This window comes from Salarias fasciatus, chromosome 20 (genome assembly GCF_902148845.1).
Source record: "Salarias fasciatus chromosome 20, fSalaFa1.1, whole genome shotgun sequence".
NCBI lineage: Eukaryota > Metazoa > Chordata > Actinopteri > Blenniiformes > Blenniidae > Salarias > Salarias fasciatus.
Window position 1 is genome coordinate 17,365,781 of NC_043764.1, and position 17,443 is coordinate 17,383,223.

At 41.9% G+C, this 17,443-nt stretch overlaps 1 protein-coding gene across 1 annotated transcript; it reads right to left on the reverse strand.

Annotated features, from left to right (window-relative positions):
* Nucleotides 1–6,188: 6,188 nt before the first annotated feature.
* Nucleotides 6,189–16,707, reverse strand: eif2d (eukaryotic translation initiation factor 2D). The gene is made up of 15 exons (XM_030119750.1): nt 16,482–16,707; nt 16,192–16,382; nt 16,030–16,113; nt 15,829–15,919; nt 15,636–15,743; nt 10,233–10,507; nt 9,202–9,319; nt 9,075–9,120; nt 8,883–8,989; nt 8,646–8,801; nt 7,765–7,854; nt 7,145–7,240; nt 6,760–6,880; nt 6,495–6,669; nt 6,189–6,385 (listed from the first exon to the last, which is right to left on the reverse strand). The coding sequence occupies exons 1-15, from the start codon at nt 16,535–16,537 to the stop codon at nt 6,315–6,317; spliced, it is 1,785 nt and encodes a 594-aa protein (XP_029975610.1). The 5' UTR covers nt 16,538–16,707; the 3' UTR covers nt 6,189–6,314.
* Between the last annotated feature and the right edge of the window lie 736 nt (nt 16,708–17,443).

The window sequence follows — 17,443 nt, forward strand, 5'->3', positions numbered from 1 at the left end:
GTGCCGTGGTGTTGACTTCAGTAAACGCAGATATCGCCGCAGTGGGTGGCTGCCGGGAGTTGTCGGCACCCCTGCGGAAAAGAGTGATTTAAGTAGAGCCAGATCACTGTGGGCAACCAGGGGAGACAACAGTACCTGTGAATTATTAGATGACCCTCTACACAGCCAAAGACGTGAAACGCTCTCCAGATGAGCCTCTGCTCGCCCTGCAGACTGGAGGCTCATGGGACGGCGCTCTCCACCCACTCCGAAGCAGCAGCCAGTCGTCTCAAGGTGTTTTTCTCGCTTTCTGCTTTTAATTCGATTAGATGAACGTGCGGGTCCGATGCGTAATGCTCTCATGTTTTGCTTTTCTTTTTTTTTTTTTTTTCTATAAAGTTTTGCAATAAATAAATCAGAAAAGGGAAACGGGAAGAAAAGTTCAAACAGTCCTGTTGGATTCAGACCCAGGCTGGACATAAACAGTGAGCGTGTGAATGTGATAGATCATGTAAAATGCAGTCAGACTATAAAAATCTGCTGTTTAAAGGAAACTGCATCCAAAATTTACTCTGCTGGTGAGTGAAATGGTTAAGCAGAGTGTTGAGAAAAGTTGAACAGCAGCGGGAAGAGCAGCTCTTCAGAGACGATTTCTGTCAGAATGCGGTTGACCTACTTGCCACCCAGAGCGAACGTCTCTGTCTGCTTCCAGTCCGGGCCTTTCTGTGCATTTCCAGTGTCTTCTGATATGTTCATCACTTCCACTGAAACAATTTCACAGACTCAAACAGAAAGTAATTGCTGGTCCACCCCAGAGGTTGCAACTTTTATTACCTATTGAGCTTTTTATGAAATAACATTAGTTTCAGACCACAAAGGCTCCTGAACCTTCAAAATGAGGAGCTGCGTAGTTTTATTAGAAATAGGAAAACGGCACTCAATGTGCAACCGCACAATTTAAAAAGGCTGCTTTGGGTTACTTTTTGCTTTAGTTTTGATTTTAGTTGATTTTTTCTTTTTTTTTTTTATTCTTGAAGCCATTGTTGTTATTTTAACAGTCTTAGACATCGTAGATTCCCCCGCCTTCGCAATTCTGACTTGGCTGCATCTTGTTGGAGAAATTAATTTTAGTTTAGTTTTTTCTTCTGCTGCCAGAAGCTCAAGTGACTCAGTTATTTTGGTTGAACTGGACTTATTCTGCAGTTTATTGTTTTGAATCTCGACTTGGGTATAAATCCCCGTGCAGTCCGCCGCTTGACGCACCCTTCAGTGATGAGACCAGCTTCTTTACATCTAACGCGCTTTTAAGGAAAAAGAAAACAGTCTGACGTTTCACATTATTTAGTGATGATGAAGAAATGAATAATTACTGAACACTGGTTGGGAAAGAAAAGTATTTTTACTTTCATTGCCTCTGTAGATTTGTGTCAGTCCAGATCTGATAAGTGATAAAATAAAATTAAAGAAACAAAAACAAAACCTATTCAACCTCATCTTGAGAGATGAATATATCGTTATTACCGCAGTGTTTCCCCAGATTGTTTGAGAGCCGCGTAATGAAAAGCATTTGCTCCGAGGCCTTCATATTTGCTCCCAGAAGGATTTTGGAAAGATAAATATTGTTTGTACTGAGACAATCTAATCTGCATTGTTGATACGGAGTACAGTGAACTTTGTGAAATACCCCAGGTATCGATTGAAAACAGGCAAATGGAATTTATCTGAGTGGCAACAAAAATAATGAACTGTTGTCGATTTTTTTTTTTTTTTTTTTTTTTTGTCGATTGCCGAGTGAACTCTGTGGCTTCGGCTCAAAAACCCAACAACTTTTAGGAGATCCTAAATATTTCAACTTTACGTCCAAATGCAATGATTTTCAGATAATCACACGGAATTCTGAATTTCATTCCAACACTTTTATTGTTTGTACTTCAATTGAAAAGGGGTGAGTATATCTTCCTCATTGAGCAGAGACGAAGCTCCAGCTAATCCAGTGGAGACTGAGCCAGACTTCGTCACTTTGTTGGCTCTAATGGTTTAACGTGTTGAGAAGGAGAGACGGAGACTCTGTGGTCTGCTCGGCAGCCTGGGAGAGTTATGCAGGCGAGTGTCGAAGTTTTCAAACTTCACAAACTGAGTGCAGATTCCATCTGGAAGGAGCCACAGCAGGTTTTCACGTGGCGAAGTCTTCCGCTGGTAACTCAGTCGGCATGTCCGTCCTGTTTTCTTGTCGTGGATGATATGCCTGTTTAATCACAGTTAAATCAGAAAAGTACCAGATCACCATTTGATCATCTTACTGCTCTTCTGTTGTCAAGAAAACTGGTTTATAGATCCTGGACTGGACTCTGGAGGGACACTGGATGATTTTACTCTTTGGGATTTACTGCTTTTGCAACACCAGCAAGTTTTAAGTAGGTTTTTTTTTTTTATCTAAATTTGATGACTGGCGAGGCTGCGCTGCCTTTTATGTAATTAGGACTTCCTAAAGTGACTTAGAAAAGCTTTCTCAAGAAATCCGTAAATGGATTTGATAACTAACTTCATTGAAGAGATTAAGCGGATGTATGCAGACTTGTGATAAACGACTTAAAGGCTTCTTTCATGTTTGGATTCAGGTCAAAGCATTGTGCTCATGGACGTGGATGAACACTGCAGGGACTTGTAGCGATGGAGACTTATATTTCAACTAACTTGGTGACATTTTTGATTAACTCCAAAAAAAAAAAAAAAACTGTTTGAGATGGATGTTGGCTGATTTTTGAAAAAGAAACCTGAGAGTTTAATAAAAATCTGCTGCACTAGAAGTCTAGTTGTTTCCACTTGGCTCACGTCTGTACGAATTAAGTTGTATGAAAATTCATTCAATGCCTCTAAAGCTGGTGGTTTTTAAGAGGAAAAGTGAGGGGAACACCAAAGACGGGAGGATTCAGTCAGACTCACACTCAGCGTCTCCTTCAACACCCATGAGGCTGAAAAACATCTTAATGGAATTTATCCCACATGCGCTCTGCTTTTACATCACAGTTAATAAGTTTACTGAACAAGCTCATCTTTCTTTGGATGAATTATTTCAGTTTCCTGCTGTAACCATGTTTCATTTCAGTCCTTGGATGACACAGACGCTTCCGTCGTAAATGAAGATGTTGAGAAGAAATAAGCTGGATGTTTCCCGCTTCCTCCTGTGATCGCACCATAGTGAACCTTTCTGAAGAAACACAGGACGTAGCGCCACAGGAGGTCTTCTCCCCGCACCATCGCCGTTCTGACCACCTGAAGGAGGAGCTGCTCGGCCTCCGAAGGCCATGTCTGTCACCAGCAGCCCGGTCTTGGTATTGTTTGTGGTTCTTTATGGAGCCACGGGGCCGTAACGTGCGGTCGTGTTGCTGATGGAAAGTTAGAATACCATACACATGTAGAAAATTGAAACAAGGCTCCACATAGCAAGATGTACAGTATGGACTCTAACAAGATAATTTGATTTTCTTTGTCAGTGGGATTTGTCCACATTAAAAAAAAAAAAAAGAATAAATAAATAAAAGATGATTGAGTTTTCTCATGGCAGCTATCCTGACACACATTTCCACCATTTGATATAAGCCAGTAAAAGTCAGAAACAATTTCCTGCGTTCATTTTCTGGACTCAGAGGAGATAAAGAAGAAGGCGTGACAGGACACCCAGCGTGAGAGCCGTGAGTCAACCCCAGAAAGAAGCGTTCAATACAAGCCGACAGCATTCAAGTGTGCTTCAGCGCTAACAAGTGAAGCCACAACTATAAGTTTATTTGTATCTTTTGACTTTCATTTAAAATCAGCCATGCATTAATTATTTTGGCAATCCAACAACAAAAGGAGCCGATCATTTTCTCAGAAGCTTCCACATGAGATTCCATTTTCAACATTTTTCAAAAACCCAAAACTGTTTAAATTGCTTCTACTGCAACTATAATCGGCATATTAAAAACCACAAACATTCATAGTAGATGCTGCACTATTGTTTGTACAAAATGTGAACATTATTCTTCAAACCAAAACATTTTCATGGGTTTTATTCAAAGGTCACCAGATCTTTGTTCGTCTCGTCACAAGAACAGGAAAACTGGGAATTTCTTTGGTTTGTGCCGACAGCCTGTCCTCTGCCATGCGAGCTCTTTTTTTGTCCTTTTTTTTTAATGATCTGCTAAATTACCAAGAAGTCACAGATGTCTTTGTAACTAACATTAGTTCCATATGTACAAAAATGTCACAATTTTAATTCAGATACATCAATTTGCTGCGTGCAGCTGTACAGTCGTTACTGCGGTGAAGAGAGCCTCTTTGTTGAGCATTACGAGAAAAAAAATATCGGGCGTAAATTTAACTTCCACCAAAATAGCACAGACAGAACAAACACTCAGAGATGGATCGCTGGATCTGTGACCGAAACATAACCGAGGCTTCATAACCGTATGCAGCCTCAGTCAAAAACAAGAACTCAAAAACAAACTGTGAATTCTGTGAAGGGCTTTTACGTCTATTTTCCACAGAAGCAACGTTCGATTGTCGCTGATGTGGTTTGGTCGCATCATCAAACACCAGTGTTTTAAGAATCCATTCACCAAAAAAAAATGCTCACATCAGCTGCTGTTTTTGACACTATTATTAGATTTTTGTCTCTTTGCCTGCAGCGGTTTACACAAATAAAGAAAAAAAAAAAACTATTAACACATGCTGGATTTTCAATACTGCTACATCTCAGTGACCAACTTCCGTTTAACTGACTCACGAAGCCATAACTTTGAAAATGCCAGACCAAAACACTCTAGAATGCAGGCAGCATAACAAACTGGAAGCTGTAATTATCAACCGCAAAACCAACAGCGGCCTTAATTTAGAAATACGCGTTGACGTTTGGATAACAACATGTTCTCCTCGCCTCTTATTTACTGTCTCTCCGCCGTTTTTAAAGTCTACTAATGGCAGGACTGCACAGCTTACCGATTAATGTCGTGTCAACAAGTATTCATGCTGTCTGCATATAAAGACACACACGCTCACATCGGTGTTTGATCTGCGTGTGCAAAAAACTCAGAGGGGTTTGTTCACCATGCTCTCTTTGCCATCAGAAACCAATTACGTGTCAGTGAAAACCTACTGGCCTGGTCCACTGGGAGGGGTTTAGAGACGCAAACCACTCTCTGGTCTACATGTTGGTTTTACTGTGAGGGGGGGGGGGGGCAGATCTGGCCTCCGATCATTTTACCAACCGACCGCACCGGAAAACATCAGATAAATGTCCTTTAAAACTCACTTGGAGAATTCAAAATGTTTTGGAGTCCAGTCCAGCTCAGAAAATATTATAACTGGCTTTATGTTGAGACTGTAGTAATTTTCAGTTGTTTGGTTTTTGTGAAAACGTCAACATGTTCATCGTGTGTGCTCTGCATTGAATGTTTAAATTTCAGAGTTATTTCTGGCTCTGTTTTACCGGCTCGGCTCACTCTGAGCCGTCGGTGGCCCCGGTACTAAAATGTGTTCGACACGTCTGAACGAGTCAGTTTTTATTATCCGATGAGCCTTTAGCAAAAAGTGTCACTCGGAGACGAGCGTCAGAGGCTTAGACTTTAAATGAAAACTTCAAGGAACCGATAATCTTTTAATTGTCAAAAACACAATACCTGCAAATAAGATCTTTAGTACATCTGAAATTTAATAAAATTAATACTGCAATTATTTACTAATTGTGTAACAAAATATTTGAACCAATATCATAATGCAATTCTGCTAAGTTATATTATTGATATATTAAAACTACTTAATTGAATACCTGGAACCAGTAAATCAATTCAACGAGTAAGACTGATTTTATTGGAAATACAAGGTTTCCATGCAGGTTGTTCATTAAAAGTGACATAGAGGATATCAAAGTCATAATAATTTACTGATGATATGAGCAATATGAGCATTATTTTATTACATTTTGGCTTTATGACATGTGAAACTGCGATCATGATCACATTATTGGCCTTAGTCACATCACTGATACAATGTGAAATGTATTAGGATTTCATCTAATTATGTTTTGACTAAAATGTGCAGTTGTAAAGTTTTTTTCTTTAAAAACAGGCATTAGTTTTCCTTCATATCTACTTCTGCTTTCATATGCCACAAATCGCACCCTGCTGAAGTATTTTTCCCAGAAGTATCTTTGGAGAAATCAAAGCACAACAAAACACTTATAGTTTCATTCATCAACCTCCAGAAGAGGACTTTATTTTTATGAATGAGCTGTTGTTTGCACACAGCAAAATAGCTTTATTGACAGAAAACAGCTGGAACAGCAGGATGACGATCGACTACTTCTTCTTGCCGCTTTTCGGAGCTTTGTCCAGTCCTTGGATGTACTTGCGAGGAATTTGATAATGATCTGAAATTCCAAAAAAAGAGAGGAAAAAAAAAACCAAACCCTACTGAGTTAATAAGTCCAGATACCACAATGATGATATTGATCTTTTGAAAAGGAATGAGTTCCATACCCAGCAGCAGGCTGCCGACTTGATGAATCTGGTTTCCTTGGATCTGGACGGAGACTCGGTCTCTGGATCCAGGAACAGGCTGCAAGACGGAGCTGGCCTGAACTCGGTGCTGCAGAGTTGCAGCCACGGCTGCTGGATCCACACCGTACGCCTCCAGGTTCTTCACAAGAGTCACCTGTTCGGACAAACAATGGATCTTATCAGCACTGAAAGCGCACGCCGATTTACAGCTGGCCATTTGTGGAACGTAAGCAGAAGTCGTCACCTTCTTGTTGGATCCTCTGGAGGCTACGGAGATGTCAATCGGCTCGATGTGTCCTTTCTTGATCACAGGGGCTTGTCCAGGGTACACAACCTGATAGCACTCCTGCATTCTTCCCAAAGTCCTGTTCACAAAAAGCAACAGCCCAGTTTACTGTTTATTCCTCAATAATGGCTACAGAAGAGAGGACTTGAGGTGTTTCTAGGACTGTATTGAAAACAAAACCTAAAAGTGGGTGTGTTCACATGAGAAACTAGAACTTTGATGATGTCCAGGGATTTTTGTTTTCCCCCATTAGCAGCACAATGAATTCATGTAGGATATAAAGTAGACTCTTCTGAACCGGCCTCTTATTTCTTGACCCAGAAAATAAATTAAAAAACTTTACCTGGTAAAAAGATCGTCCCACTTGAGAGACTCGACCTCCTGGTACTCGGATTTCTCCAGCAGACAGTCACATAGAGTGGGATTTATTGTCACATAACTGTTGAGGGGGGAAGGAGGACTGGAGTCAGATGGAGGAACTAAACAGGAAACATGCTGCCTTGTTAAGCTCTGCCAACTCCGCCACAGATCTCATTGAATTTCTCTCTTGCTGCACATCAAAAGATGCACAAATCATGCCATGCGCTAATAAGACATGAGATGTCTATTCAGCTTCAGAGTCACATTTAAACATTTTAGCTGATTTTAATCGCATTACATGGACTAAGGTCAGTTCTCTGAGGCTCCCTTTCACCACGGAGTCCGGTTTAAAAATAAAAGAAGGTAGCTCTCCACTTGTTCTTGGTCTGTCAGATCAGCTGACAAGAAAACATAATTTGATTGAGAAATTCCAACGCGATAATACATTTTTCAGCTATTCTCAAAAACACGCAAAGGAACAAAATCCAACCCTTATCAGATTCTGTTGACACAAACGGCACAGATGATTCGTTGTCTGCCTGCTGCTTCCAGGAAACATGTAGCTTTGCATTAGCACCCTCAACAGTTTGAGGGGATCCTTACTTCTTGTTATTTTCGGCCACCAGCTCATTTTTCTTCACGTATTCCGTGATGATGCTCCTCACTTCGGCCGGGTGCATCGTTGCTCCTTTCCTGCGCGGGCGCCAAAGCACACATCAGCAGCGCACAGCAGGCAGACGTGCAAATACGAGAGATTTATGAAGACAAACAGCCTTCAGCTCGGGATATTTTCACTATAGGAGGGAACGATTTTGATTCATGACTTTGCACCGTTTGAACATCACATGTGTCATGAATTGTGGATTTCTAAAATCACATCCCCCCTCCCCGCCTTCAAAGACGTCTGTTTGAGGAAGGACTGGAAGCATTATCCTGACCTGAATGATTCCCACCGCAAAGTGTTTTTTTTTTTAAACGTGTCACAACAGTGAAAGAAGAGTTTCCGTTTCAAAATTAAAAGCGCCGGCGCGCCGCGGCGCCTGACTGAAATCCTACCGTGACGTTTTCAGACTCCTGTTATTAATAACATTACCATGGTGTCAGGAACACCTGCGCTCGTCTTATGAAAACAAGTCAAAATACCAGCGGGGGGGAGAAAGGTTTGGAACAATAAAGATGTCTGTATTATTTAAGTGTCAGAGAAGAGACTTTAAGATCACTGGAGGAAGAAACAGATCAGTTGGTGGAAGTGATTGCTCGGTCGGAGGAATATTTTTTTCCCCATCCCTGCGCTAAAAGGTCAGAGGTGAAGGTCAGCCCTGCTGGAACGACTGAGGGATCAGAGTCAGAGTCTCTTCTGAGTCAACAGGAGATTCAGCTCTCATTCATGAGCTCCTGCAGGCTGGAGTATGCAAATGTGAGGCTGCATGGCGGGGCAGGGTTTAAGAAAACACACACACACACACACACACACACACACACACCTCTTGTTTGCATCAAGGAAGAGAGGCTCCAGCCGAGCAGACACCGAGTACAGGGTTGTGATCTCTGGAGGATGGTAGGGAACGTCCCCCCTCCCTCCATCCTGCACAGGAGAGGCTTCAACATCCTTCTCCTCGGGAGGGCTGAAGGAACGCAGCCTGCAACAGCAGAGTTCAAAAAGCCTGTTTGTTTCAATCCCATCCAACAATGTCATCATGTCGACGCAGGGCTTGACTTACTCTGGGTTTTTCCAGTCCACCTCCACAATGCTCTCCACCCCTTTGGAGAGTTCCTTAACTCGCACGAGGCTGTACTGCTGCTGCATGGTCTGCAGGAACTTGGAGAGCTGTTGGATGGGAAACATGCATGCCCGTGGTTTTACGTTTCTATTTACATGGGCAAAACATTTACATTCTGCACAACCGCTGTACCTTCTTATAACTGGACTTCTTAAGATCAATTTGTTTCCCACTTGGGCTGAAACATAAAGAACTTTTCCGTTTAGTACAAACAGTTTGTTCTCATGACGCTCCAAGAAGAAGAAGAACTGCACATTACCAGCAGGAGAACATGTGGTTGCGGAGAAATGTGCTAGTCAGCAGAGGGAGCTCCGACTTCTTCACCTTGCTCTTCAGAGCATGCAGGAAGCATTGCAGTAGCAGGGCGTCCATTGTCTCTGTAAAATTAAGAGTATGACCCCAACCAAGTCATTTATCGTCTCTGAACGCGAGCCGATTTCCAAAATAACTCTCCATGACGCAACCGTACCGTCAGGAAAATTATCTAACAAGTTTACGAGCCTGTGCTGCAATCATCTCAGAGATTGGCTCAGTGGACTGTGAGTCAGAGAGAATTTGGCTTTTGAAAATGAATCTTATTTAAAGCAGATACAGTACAAGTCTGCTGGAAGTATACTGTAACACCAAGTTTAAAATGTTTCAAGTGTTTTCTGAACAACTGAAAATACAGAGCATCTGGAAAGTATTCACAGATGATCACTCCGACTACATTTCGTTATGTTACAGTCATTCTCCTAAATGGATTAAATTCTCAATTCCACTACAGAATGCTGCATGACAGCATGAAAAAGATTTTTTTTCTCAATAAAAACCACACACAAGTATTCCCAGCCTTTGCTCAAAACTTTGACGTACCTTTGGCATCAATTACAGCCTCATGTCTTTCTGCATACAATGCGACCAATCTTTGGGAAATTTTCCAAATTCCTCTTTACAGAAATCTGTCAAGCTCCTTCAGGTTGGATGAAAAGCGGCCATTTTCAGCCATTTGATGGTGCCACCACCATGCTTCACTGCAGGGGGGCAGTGCGTCGTTTCCTGGCATTCATACCTGCTCCAGGAAGAGTCCTGCTGGCTCAGAATTTCTCTCTGCAGCTGGACTACTGACGGGTCGGCCCACAACATCCCACATTACCCCAGCTCTTAGTTTCTTTTTAAAATTGGCAAACGTTTCAAAATATTGTCATTTTGAGGTATTGTGTGTTGAAACATGAGGCTGTAACATAAAGTGTGGGAAAAGTGAAGCTGCAGAGGAACACGGATGAAGGGGGATGGGAAAGTGTTTCCTACCCTGTGGTGTTCTCTGGTCCTCCTGGTTCTCCTCTTTCTCGCTGCCCTCTTCACCTTTCTCCTCGTCTTGCTCTGCGATACTGAGCTCCTCAACAGCACCACAGGCTGGATCTGAGGCCGGATCACTGGGACACCACTGATCCTCCGAGGACTTCTCAACCATCTCTTCTTCCTTCTCCTCGGTTTCCTCGGGGAACTCACATTCCTCCTCATTCATCTCTTCTTCACAGTCTTCATCCGGCACAGACGGAGGACTCGACTTGTCTCCAAATGCCCTAAAATGGGAGTAAAATAGGATATTCTGGGACTTTTGATTGAATTTCCATAAAAACTTCAATATAGAATGACAACATTTTCAGAATATGGCAAAAAAAAAAACTTCGTTACATCTTTATCGATCTGGAAAACATAAAACAATCACCGAAATCTCACTTTTTCTCATTTCATCATTCATTCACTTCTTTCACATTTAGTCAACATGAAGTGAGAACTATCAAGTTTTTTCATTTTATATCTGGATAATTTTCAGCTCCTTGTCATGAATTGCAACATTTCATCAGATCAGTTAAAAGCGGTATATGAAAATATTTCTGACAATTTTTTCAACAGTTGTGAAGGTTCTGTTCCGCTCCAGTGTGATGTGATGTGTCACATGGAGACGCTCATCCTGCGGTGAAAAGCTCAGGTTGCTGAGTGGCCCTCAGCGTACGAGGGTCTGGGCTCCTTCGTCTTCCCCTTGATTATCTGTGGCATGCAGGTTCGGTGTGTGGAGCAGTCACTCCAAACGCACCAATATATTCACCGAAGCGAGGTTCTTCCGGTGTAAAGTCATACTGGAACATACAATCTGCATCTGCATAAAACTTGTTAACAGGCAGAAAGAGGAAGTGGCTTGAATTCCAAAAGTTCCTCCAACAGGCCAATAACATGCCTTTTCGCCTATGTGGTGACGGAGCGATGAGGTATCTGTGTGTAACCAGCTCTCACTCGCTGAAGAGGGATTTTCCCCTGTGCTGCATCTTTCACAGTCAGACCTTCAGTAAGGTTTTAAAACTGAGCCTCATTTTGTCCAACATGGCTCAACATATGCTACCAGTCAAGAGTTTAGATTCACGTTCTCATTCCATGTTTTTTTATTCTTCTTCTTTATTTTCTTGACTGTTTACATTGTAGATTCACACTGAAGGCATTAAAACTATGAACGAACACATGGAAATTTAAAGAGTAAACAAAAAGGCATAACCCAAAACATGTTTCATATGTCAGATTCCTGATCCAAGCCCTTTGCCTTCTCTCACTGAGCTCCATTGGGTTCATGTGTGGAATCTCCTGTCCTCTTCATGGGTTTGGAACTGTCAGTTAGGTTGGTACACAGCTGACAGGCCTGTTTTACAACTGTTTGAATTCATTTTGTGGCAAGAACCAAGCAGTTAAGTTAAGAAAAACAATAGTCCATCATTATTTCTTAGAACTGAAGGTCAGTCAGTCCAGAAAATGGCAAAAACTTCGACTGTGACCCCAAGAGCAGTCGCAAAAAACCATCCAGTGTTAGGATTTAACTGGCTCACACGAGGACAGTAACAGTAAAAGCCACCTCTGGTGCTGAGGACAATTTTTTTTTGAGCCAAGAAACACATGGAATTGATATTAGCCTAATGGAGATCTGTGTTTTGGTCCGACGAGTCCAAATTTTAGATTCTTGGTTTCACCCACTTTGTGTGATGCAGAAAAGTTGAATGGGTGATTTCTCCATGCATGGTTCCCGCTGTGAAGCATGATGGCGTGGAGGTACTTTGCTGGTGATAATATCGGGTACTTATTCAATACTGGACGCACACTGAACCGGCATGTCGACCACAGCATCCTGCAGTGACATGCCATCCCATCCGGCTGCCAGATGGCCCGGCCTCCGCAGTCACCTGACCTAAGCCAAGGCACGATGGATTGCAGGGTGAAGGCAAAAAGGCCAACAGGTGCTCAACACCTCTGGGAACTCCCACAAGAATGCTGGAAAACCATTTGAGGCGACTCCCTCATCAGAAAATGACAAAAAATGCACCAAGCAGCAATCAGAGCAAAGAGCAGCTATTTTCAAGAATCTAAAATACAAAACACGTTTAGAATTATTTTATACTTTTTTTGCTTACTAAAAATTCCATGTGTGTTCATTTGTAGTTTTGATGCCTTCAGTGACAATCTGCAATATTAACAGTCATGATAATAAAAAAAATATTGAATGAAAAGGTGAGTTAAAACTTTTGACTAGTGGTGCATGAGATGCCTAAAGGTGGCCTGAAGGTTGGAGAAGTGAACTCGGCATCGGAAGTTCCCAGGTGCTGACAGGTCACCTTCGCTGGTTCCTGAGGACGACCCTTGACCTCTCAGCTTGTGGGTGGAAGGCCACTGCTCCTAGTATGTGTAGCTCGGGTCATATACGGGTTGAATAAGATGTTTTAAATACAGAGAAATAAATTCCTCATGAGGAGAGATAATATTTCTTCTAATTTTCTGGACTGTCCACCTCCTCCCTCCTCTCAGCAGAGCTCTGATTCTTCTCATGCTGCCTGTGGTCCCAGAGTGACACTGGAAACCACGCAGACACCTCTCTGAGTGGTGATGGTGAAGCTTTAACCTTAGTCTCCTCTGTGAGAAGACTCCAAAGTTTTAAAAATGAGCTTTACTTGGCAACCTTCTCCAGGCTGCAACCATCATTCCTGTTGACTTAGTCCTTTTCCTTCACACACACTGTCCTTCCATTCAACTTTTTGAACATTCTATTATATTTATATAGCATGAATACAGATTTACTCAGAGTTGACATGGCGTTTTCCAAATAGTTTATTTAATTTGAATAGCTGTAGGCTATTATTAAAATTATAATTCTAATGGGACAGTTAGAAACATTGTGATTCACTTTCCATTGACACAAACTGATTTTTGGTGTTTTGCAAGGATCAGTTGAAAGCACTGAACCAAAGTAAAGAATACAAGCTAGATCAATAATATAATTAAGCACATCACTAAAATGGGTATTAAAATGAACACAAACAGGGGCTCAAACAAAGAAAATAATAAACAGAGTTAAAACAATAAAATGAGAAAGTAAAAGGTGAGAAAAATGAAGATTGAAAACTAAAAAAGTACTCTGAGTGAGTTGGATAAATAGATTAATATTTCAGAGTAGAGAGTCATTAATAAATTAAATCCACTGGTTAAAAATGTGGGTGTTGAATGAGCGTTTAAAGTAGGGGACATTCTGCACGGCCCTCCACAGATGTGGGTTCATAGTCTCACTGTGGGATTTGTTCTAATTCCAGGGATGGTTAGCTAGAAAACCTATATGATAAAAACAAGCTTTATTAAGAAAGATCATTAAGAAATTAATAAAATAATCCATCCATCCATTCATTTTCTACCGCTTATCCGGGGCCGGGTCGCGGGGGCAGCAGTCTCAGCAGAGATGCCCAGACTTCCCCGTCCCCAGACACTTCCTCCAGCTCTTCTGGGGGGATCCCAAGGCGTTCCCAGGCCAGCCGCGAGACATAGTCTCTCCAGCGTGTCCTGGGTCTTCCCCAGGGTCTCCTCCCGGTGGGACATGTCCGGAACACTTCCCCAAGGAGGCGTCCAGGAGGCATCCTAATCAGATGCCCGAGCCACCTCAGCTGGCTCCTCTCGATGTGGAGGAGAAGCAGCTCTACTCTGAGCTCCTCCCTGGTGACTGAGCTCCTCCCCCTGTCTCTAAGGGAGCGCCCAGCCACCCTACAAAGGAAGCTCATTTCAGCCGCTTGTATCTGGGATCTTGTCCTTTCGGTCATGACCCAAAGCTCATGACCATAGATGAGGGTGGGAACGTAGATTGACCGGTAAATCGAGAGCTTCGTCTTTCGTCTCAGCTCCTTCTTCACCACGACGGACCGATACAACGACTGCATCACTGCAGCCGCTGCACCGATCCGCCTGTCAATCTCACGCTCCGTCCGTCCCCCACTCGTGAACAAGACCCCAAGATACTTACACTCCTCCACTTGAGCCAGAGTCTCTCTACCGACCTGGAGGGGGCAAGCCGCCTAGCAAAATAATAATAATAATAAAAAAATATATATATATTTTGAAAATTTCTGAAGCCAAATAGGTGGAGTGCAAGTTTTTGTTTTTTTCATTTATTTTTAGAAAATAAACTATAGCCATGGAAGCACCAATTCAAATGCAGGTGGCCTTGAGTTGTCTGTACACATACTTAAAGGTATAATACAACATTTTCTCGAAAAGACGAAGCCCCACGTCTGTTACTCACTTTTTGAACAACGCGCATGCGCCAGACCATCCGCCCGGCTCTCCTGCTTCTCCCAGAAAACGCGGAAGTGTACGAGCGTGATCTCCTCTTCTCCGGCGTGCACGGCTCTGTACAGTTTCTGCGATCCGCCTCGCTCATAAATAAAGCTTTTTTTTTCCGAAACAGCTACAGTTTCATTATGTCAGACTCGCCATCGGTAAGTACGAGCTCAGAAGCTCACCGGCTACATAAACACTCTGAATGCGCATGCGCAAAAGGGAGAAGCTGATTGGGCGCAAGCACGGAGAACCGCCTTACGAAAGCAGCTCGTCAGAATGATTGACAAACAGACCCACCAATTATTTAGGTGATCCACCCGGAAATCAAAATGTTGTATTACACATTTAAGCTTGTAAATGTGTATGGTCTGACTGCAATGTTGCCGTGGAGTTACAGACCCAAACACATTGACTTTTCAGAGTGACAAAGCACCGTGAATGCCATGAAACAAGTCTTTAAGTGACTTCTTCTCCCAAGACATCATCAGTAACACATACCAAGAACCTTCTTCCCACAGCAGCAACAAATAAACTACATCTGAATGCAGGAGTGTTACTTTCTTGAGACTTCTGTTTAAGGACGGCGGTGGTTCAGTGGGGAGAGCAGTCATCTCACAATCGGGAGATTATTAGTTCGATTCCTGTCTCCCCCTGTCTGAATGTCGAAATGTCCTTGGGCAAGAACTGAACACTGAACCCCAAATTGCATGGCAGCTGCCTCCACTGGTGTGTGAATGGGTGATATGAATGAATGTGATAATGCAGTGTAAAGTGCTTTGGGCTCTGTCAATGCAGTGTAAAAAGCGCTATGTAAGTGTAGTCCACTTACCATGTAGTCCATTCTGTTTACACTGTCGTGTACGTCAGAGACTGGGGGTTTATGAAATATCAGCACTATTCTTCTTTCAGACTGACTTTCATTTTAACTTCAAAACCATTTCAAGGTTTTATTAATTCTGTGCAGAATCAACTCAAGCCCCGTGTGCTATAACAAAAATATGTGTGTATATTTGAATAAACATTTTCAATAAACAAAAAACCAACTAATTAAGCAAAAGGTGATCTGCTCACCAAAGATGATCCATGTATGTGTGGAGAACAGAGACTCCCCTCCCTTTCATTCCCAGACTGTACATCTCCTCACTGGATACTGCTGCTGTTCCAACAGCAACAGGTGCCCTGCCAATTCAAGAAAAATCTATTACATTTTTTAAATATAAAGATAGAAAAAAATATATCTTAAAGACATTTTAAAACAACACACCTGTTGTTCACTACCGTGACCGCACAGCAAGCCCCCTTTTTCACATCTGGTAGACCACCTGGAGGAACCACCACACCTGGCAGCATGAGATCTTTGAAAAAAACAAAACATTTTTTTTCCATCATTCGCAGAACTTATATCTTTAATCTTTATGCAGCACTTTTCAGACTGTAACTCAGTATTTTATCAATATCCACATACCTGCTCCGCCAATTAACTTCTGGAGTACAGGTGACCACGTCCTGAAGGTTGGCAGCAGATCTGGGTACCGCCAAAGCAAATAGACTGGAAAAGACAGGATCTGATAAATTGTCAGATTTATTTCTCAGTCGTTTCACTGCAGATTGAAATCTGGATTATTACCAGTGGGATAAAGGCGTTTCTCCACCTCAAAGAAGAGTGGATTTTTGTGGAGCACATACAAGGTGACAGCATCTCCTTTGTGTGCATATATCTTCACAACATTTAATTCCTCTTTGTTGGGAATCAGCTCAGACAGCTCATCAGCAGACAGAGTAGGAAAGGCTGCCGTTATATCCGCTTTGAGCTTTCTCCTGGAGGAAAGGACAAAATCACAGCTGGCGTGACTTTCTAATCTGATTTTCAACACGACTGAATAGAATAAACCGAAGACGTATAAAAGTCTGACTCACCTGTCTGATCCCTTAATAACGGTGTTGGATTTGACACGAAAGGATTTGGCAAACATTTCTTCAATAAATCAACGAAAAACAGTTTAAATATGAGAGCAGCTCCAGTCTGGAGGTCGGTGTTATAAACTACAACTCGTCTGCATGTCTAAATCCACCCGCTTGGACATAAAAAAGCTCCTTTAGTTGAACACTGTTTATACACAGAAACCAGCTGATCTACCTTAGACGATGTGGTCCGGCTAATATTGCCGTCCGATGTGAAACTGACGCGAAGCACTGCACGTCACAATAGTTCCGCAGTTTAAAGAGTTCGCTGCTTAGAGTTCGAACAGTGTTCACTTTTTGTGTCGAAAAAAATTGCTATGAAAACGTGTCATGTTTTAATAATTATTTTGTTAGATTACTTTTATTGTGATTTTATTTGCATTGTGATGACATCAGTCAAATGCCATTATATAGAGCACGCGAGAAAAACAATCTTTTAGCATTTTATTGTTTTACCTACGAGTTGTTTATTATTTTTATTTTATTTTTTTTTTGCTGAATTGTACTGTGGATTGGACTAAAAACAAGACAAGGCAAATGTATTCAGATACAAGGCAATTTGCAGTGCTTTACAAAGAAATAAAGGAAATTCATTAAACCGATGTGATTAAGAATGTTAGTCTGAACTCAGTGATTAAGTTTACAAAGTAAATTAAAAAAAAGTTGATTGGGAAAAGCATAAAAAAGGAGAAAAGATAAAGGTAAACATCTATTTTTTAATGACAGCCTGAGCAAAACTTTGTATTTTAAGGCCTTATTTAAAAAAAAGTGAGTGTGTCAGCAGGAAGTTTGTTCCACAGAAAGGAGCACAGCAACTTAAGATTGCTTTGCGTTGCTTGCTTCTGACTGGGAAACACAGTCAACTTCCTCTTGAGGACTTCAGGAGTCTGGATGTTTCATATTGCACAGGTAAATCT

Bases quoted from the DNA above. Each gene is read 5' to 3' on its own strand.
- eif2d (XM_030119750.1), bottom strand. From the start codon at position 16,537: ATGTTTGCCAAATCCTTTCGTGTCAAATCCAACACCGTTATTAAGGGA. The intron at 7,241-7,764 runs GTAAGGATCCCC...CCCCCTCAACAG, and splicing joins GTGGCCGAAAATAACAAGAA to TTATGTGACAATAAATCCCA. The intron at 6,386-6,494 runs GTATGGAACTCA...TTGGAATTTCAG, and splicing joins AGTCGGCAGCCTGCTGCTGG to ATCATTATCAAATTCCTCGC.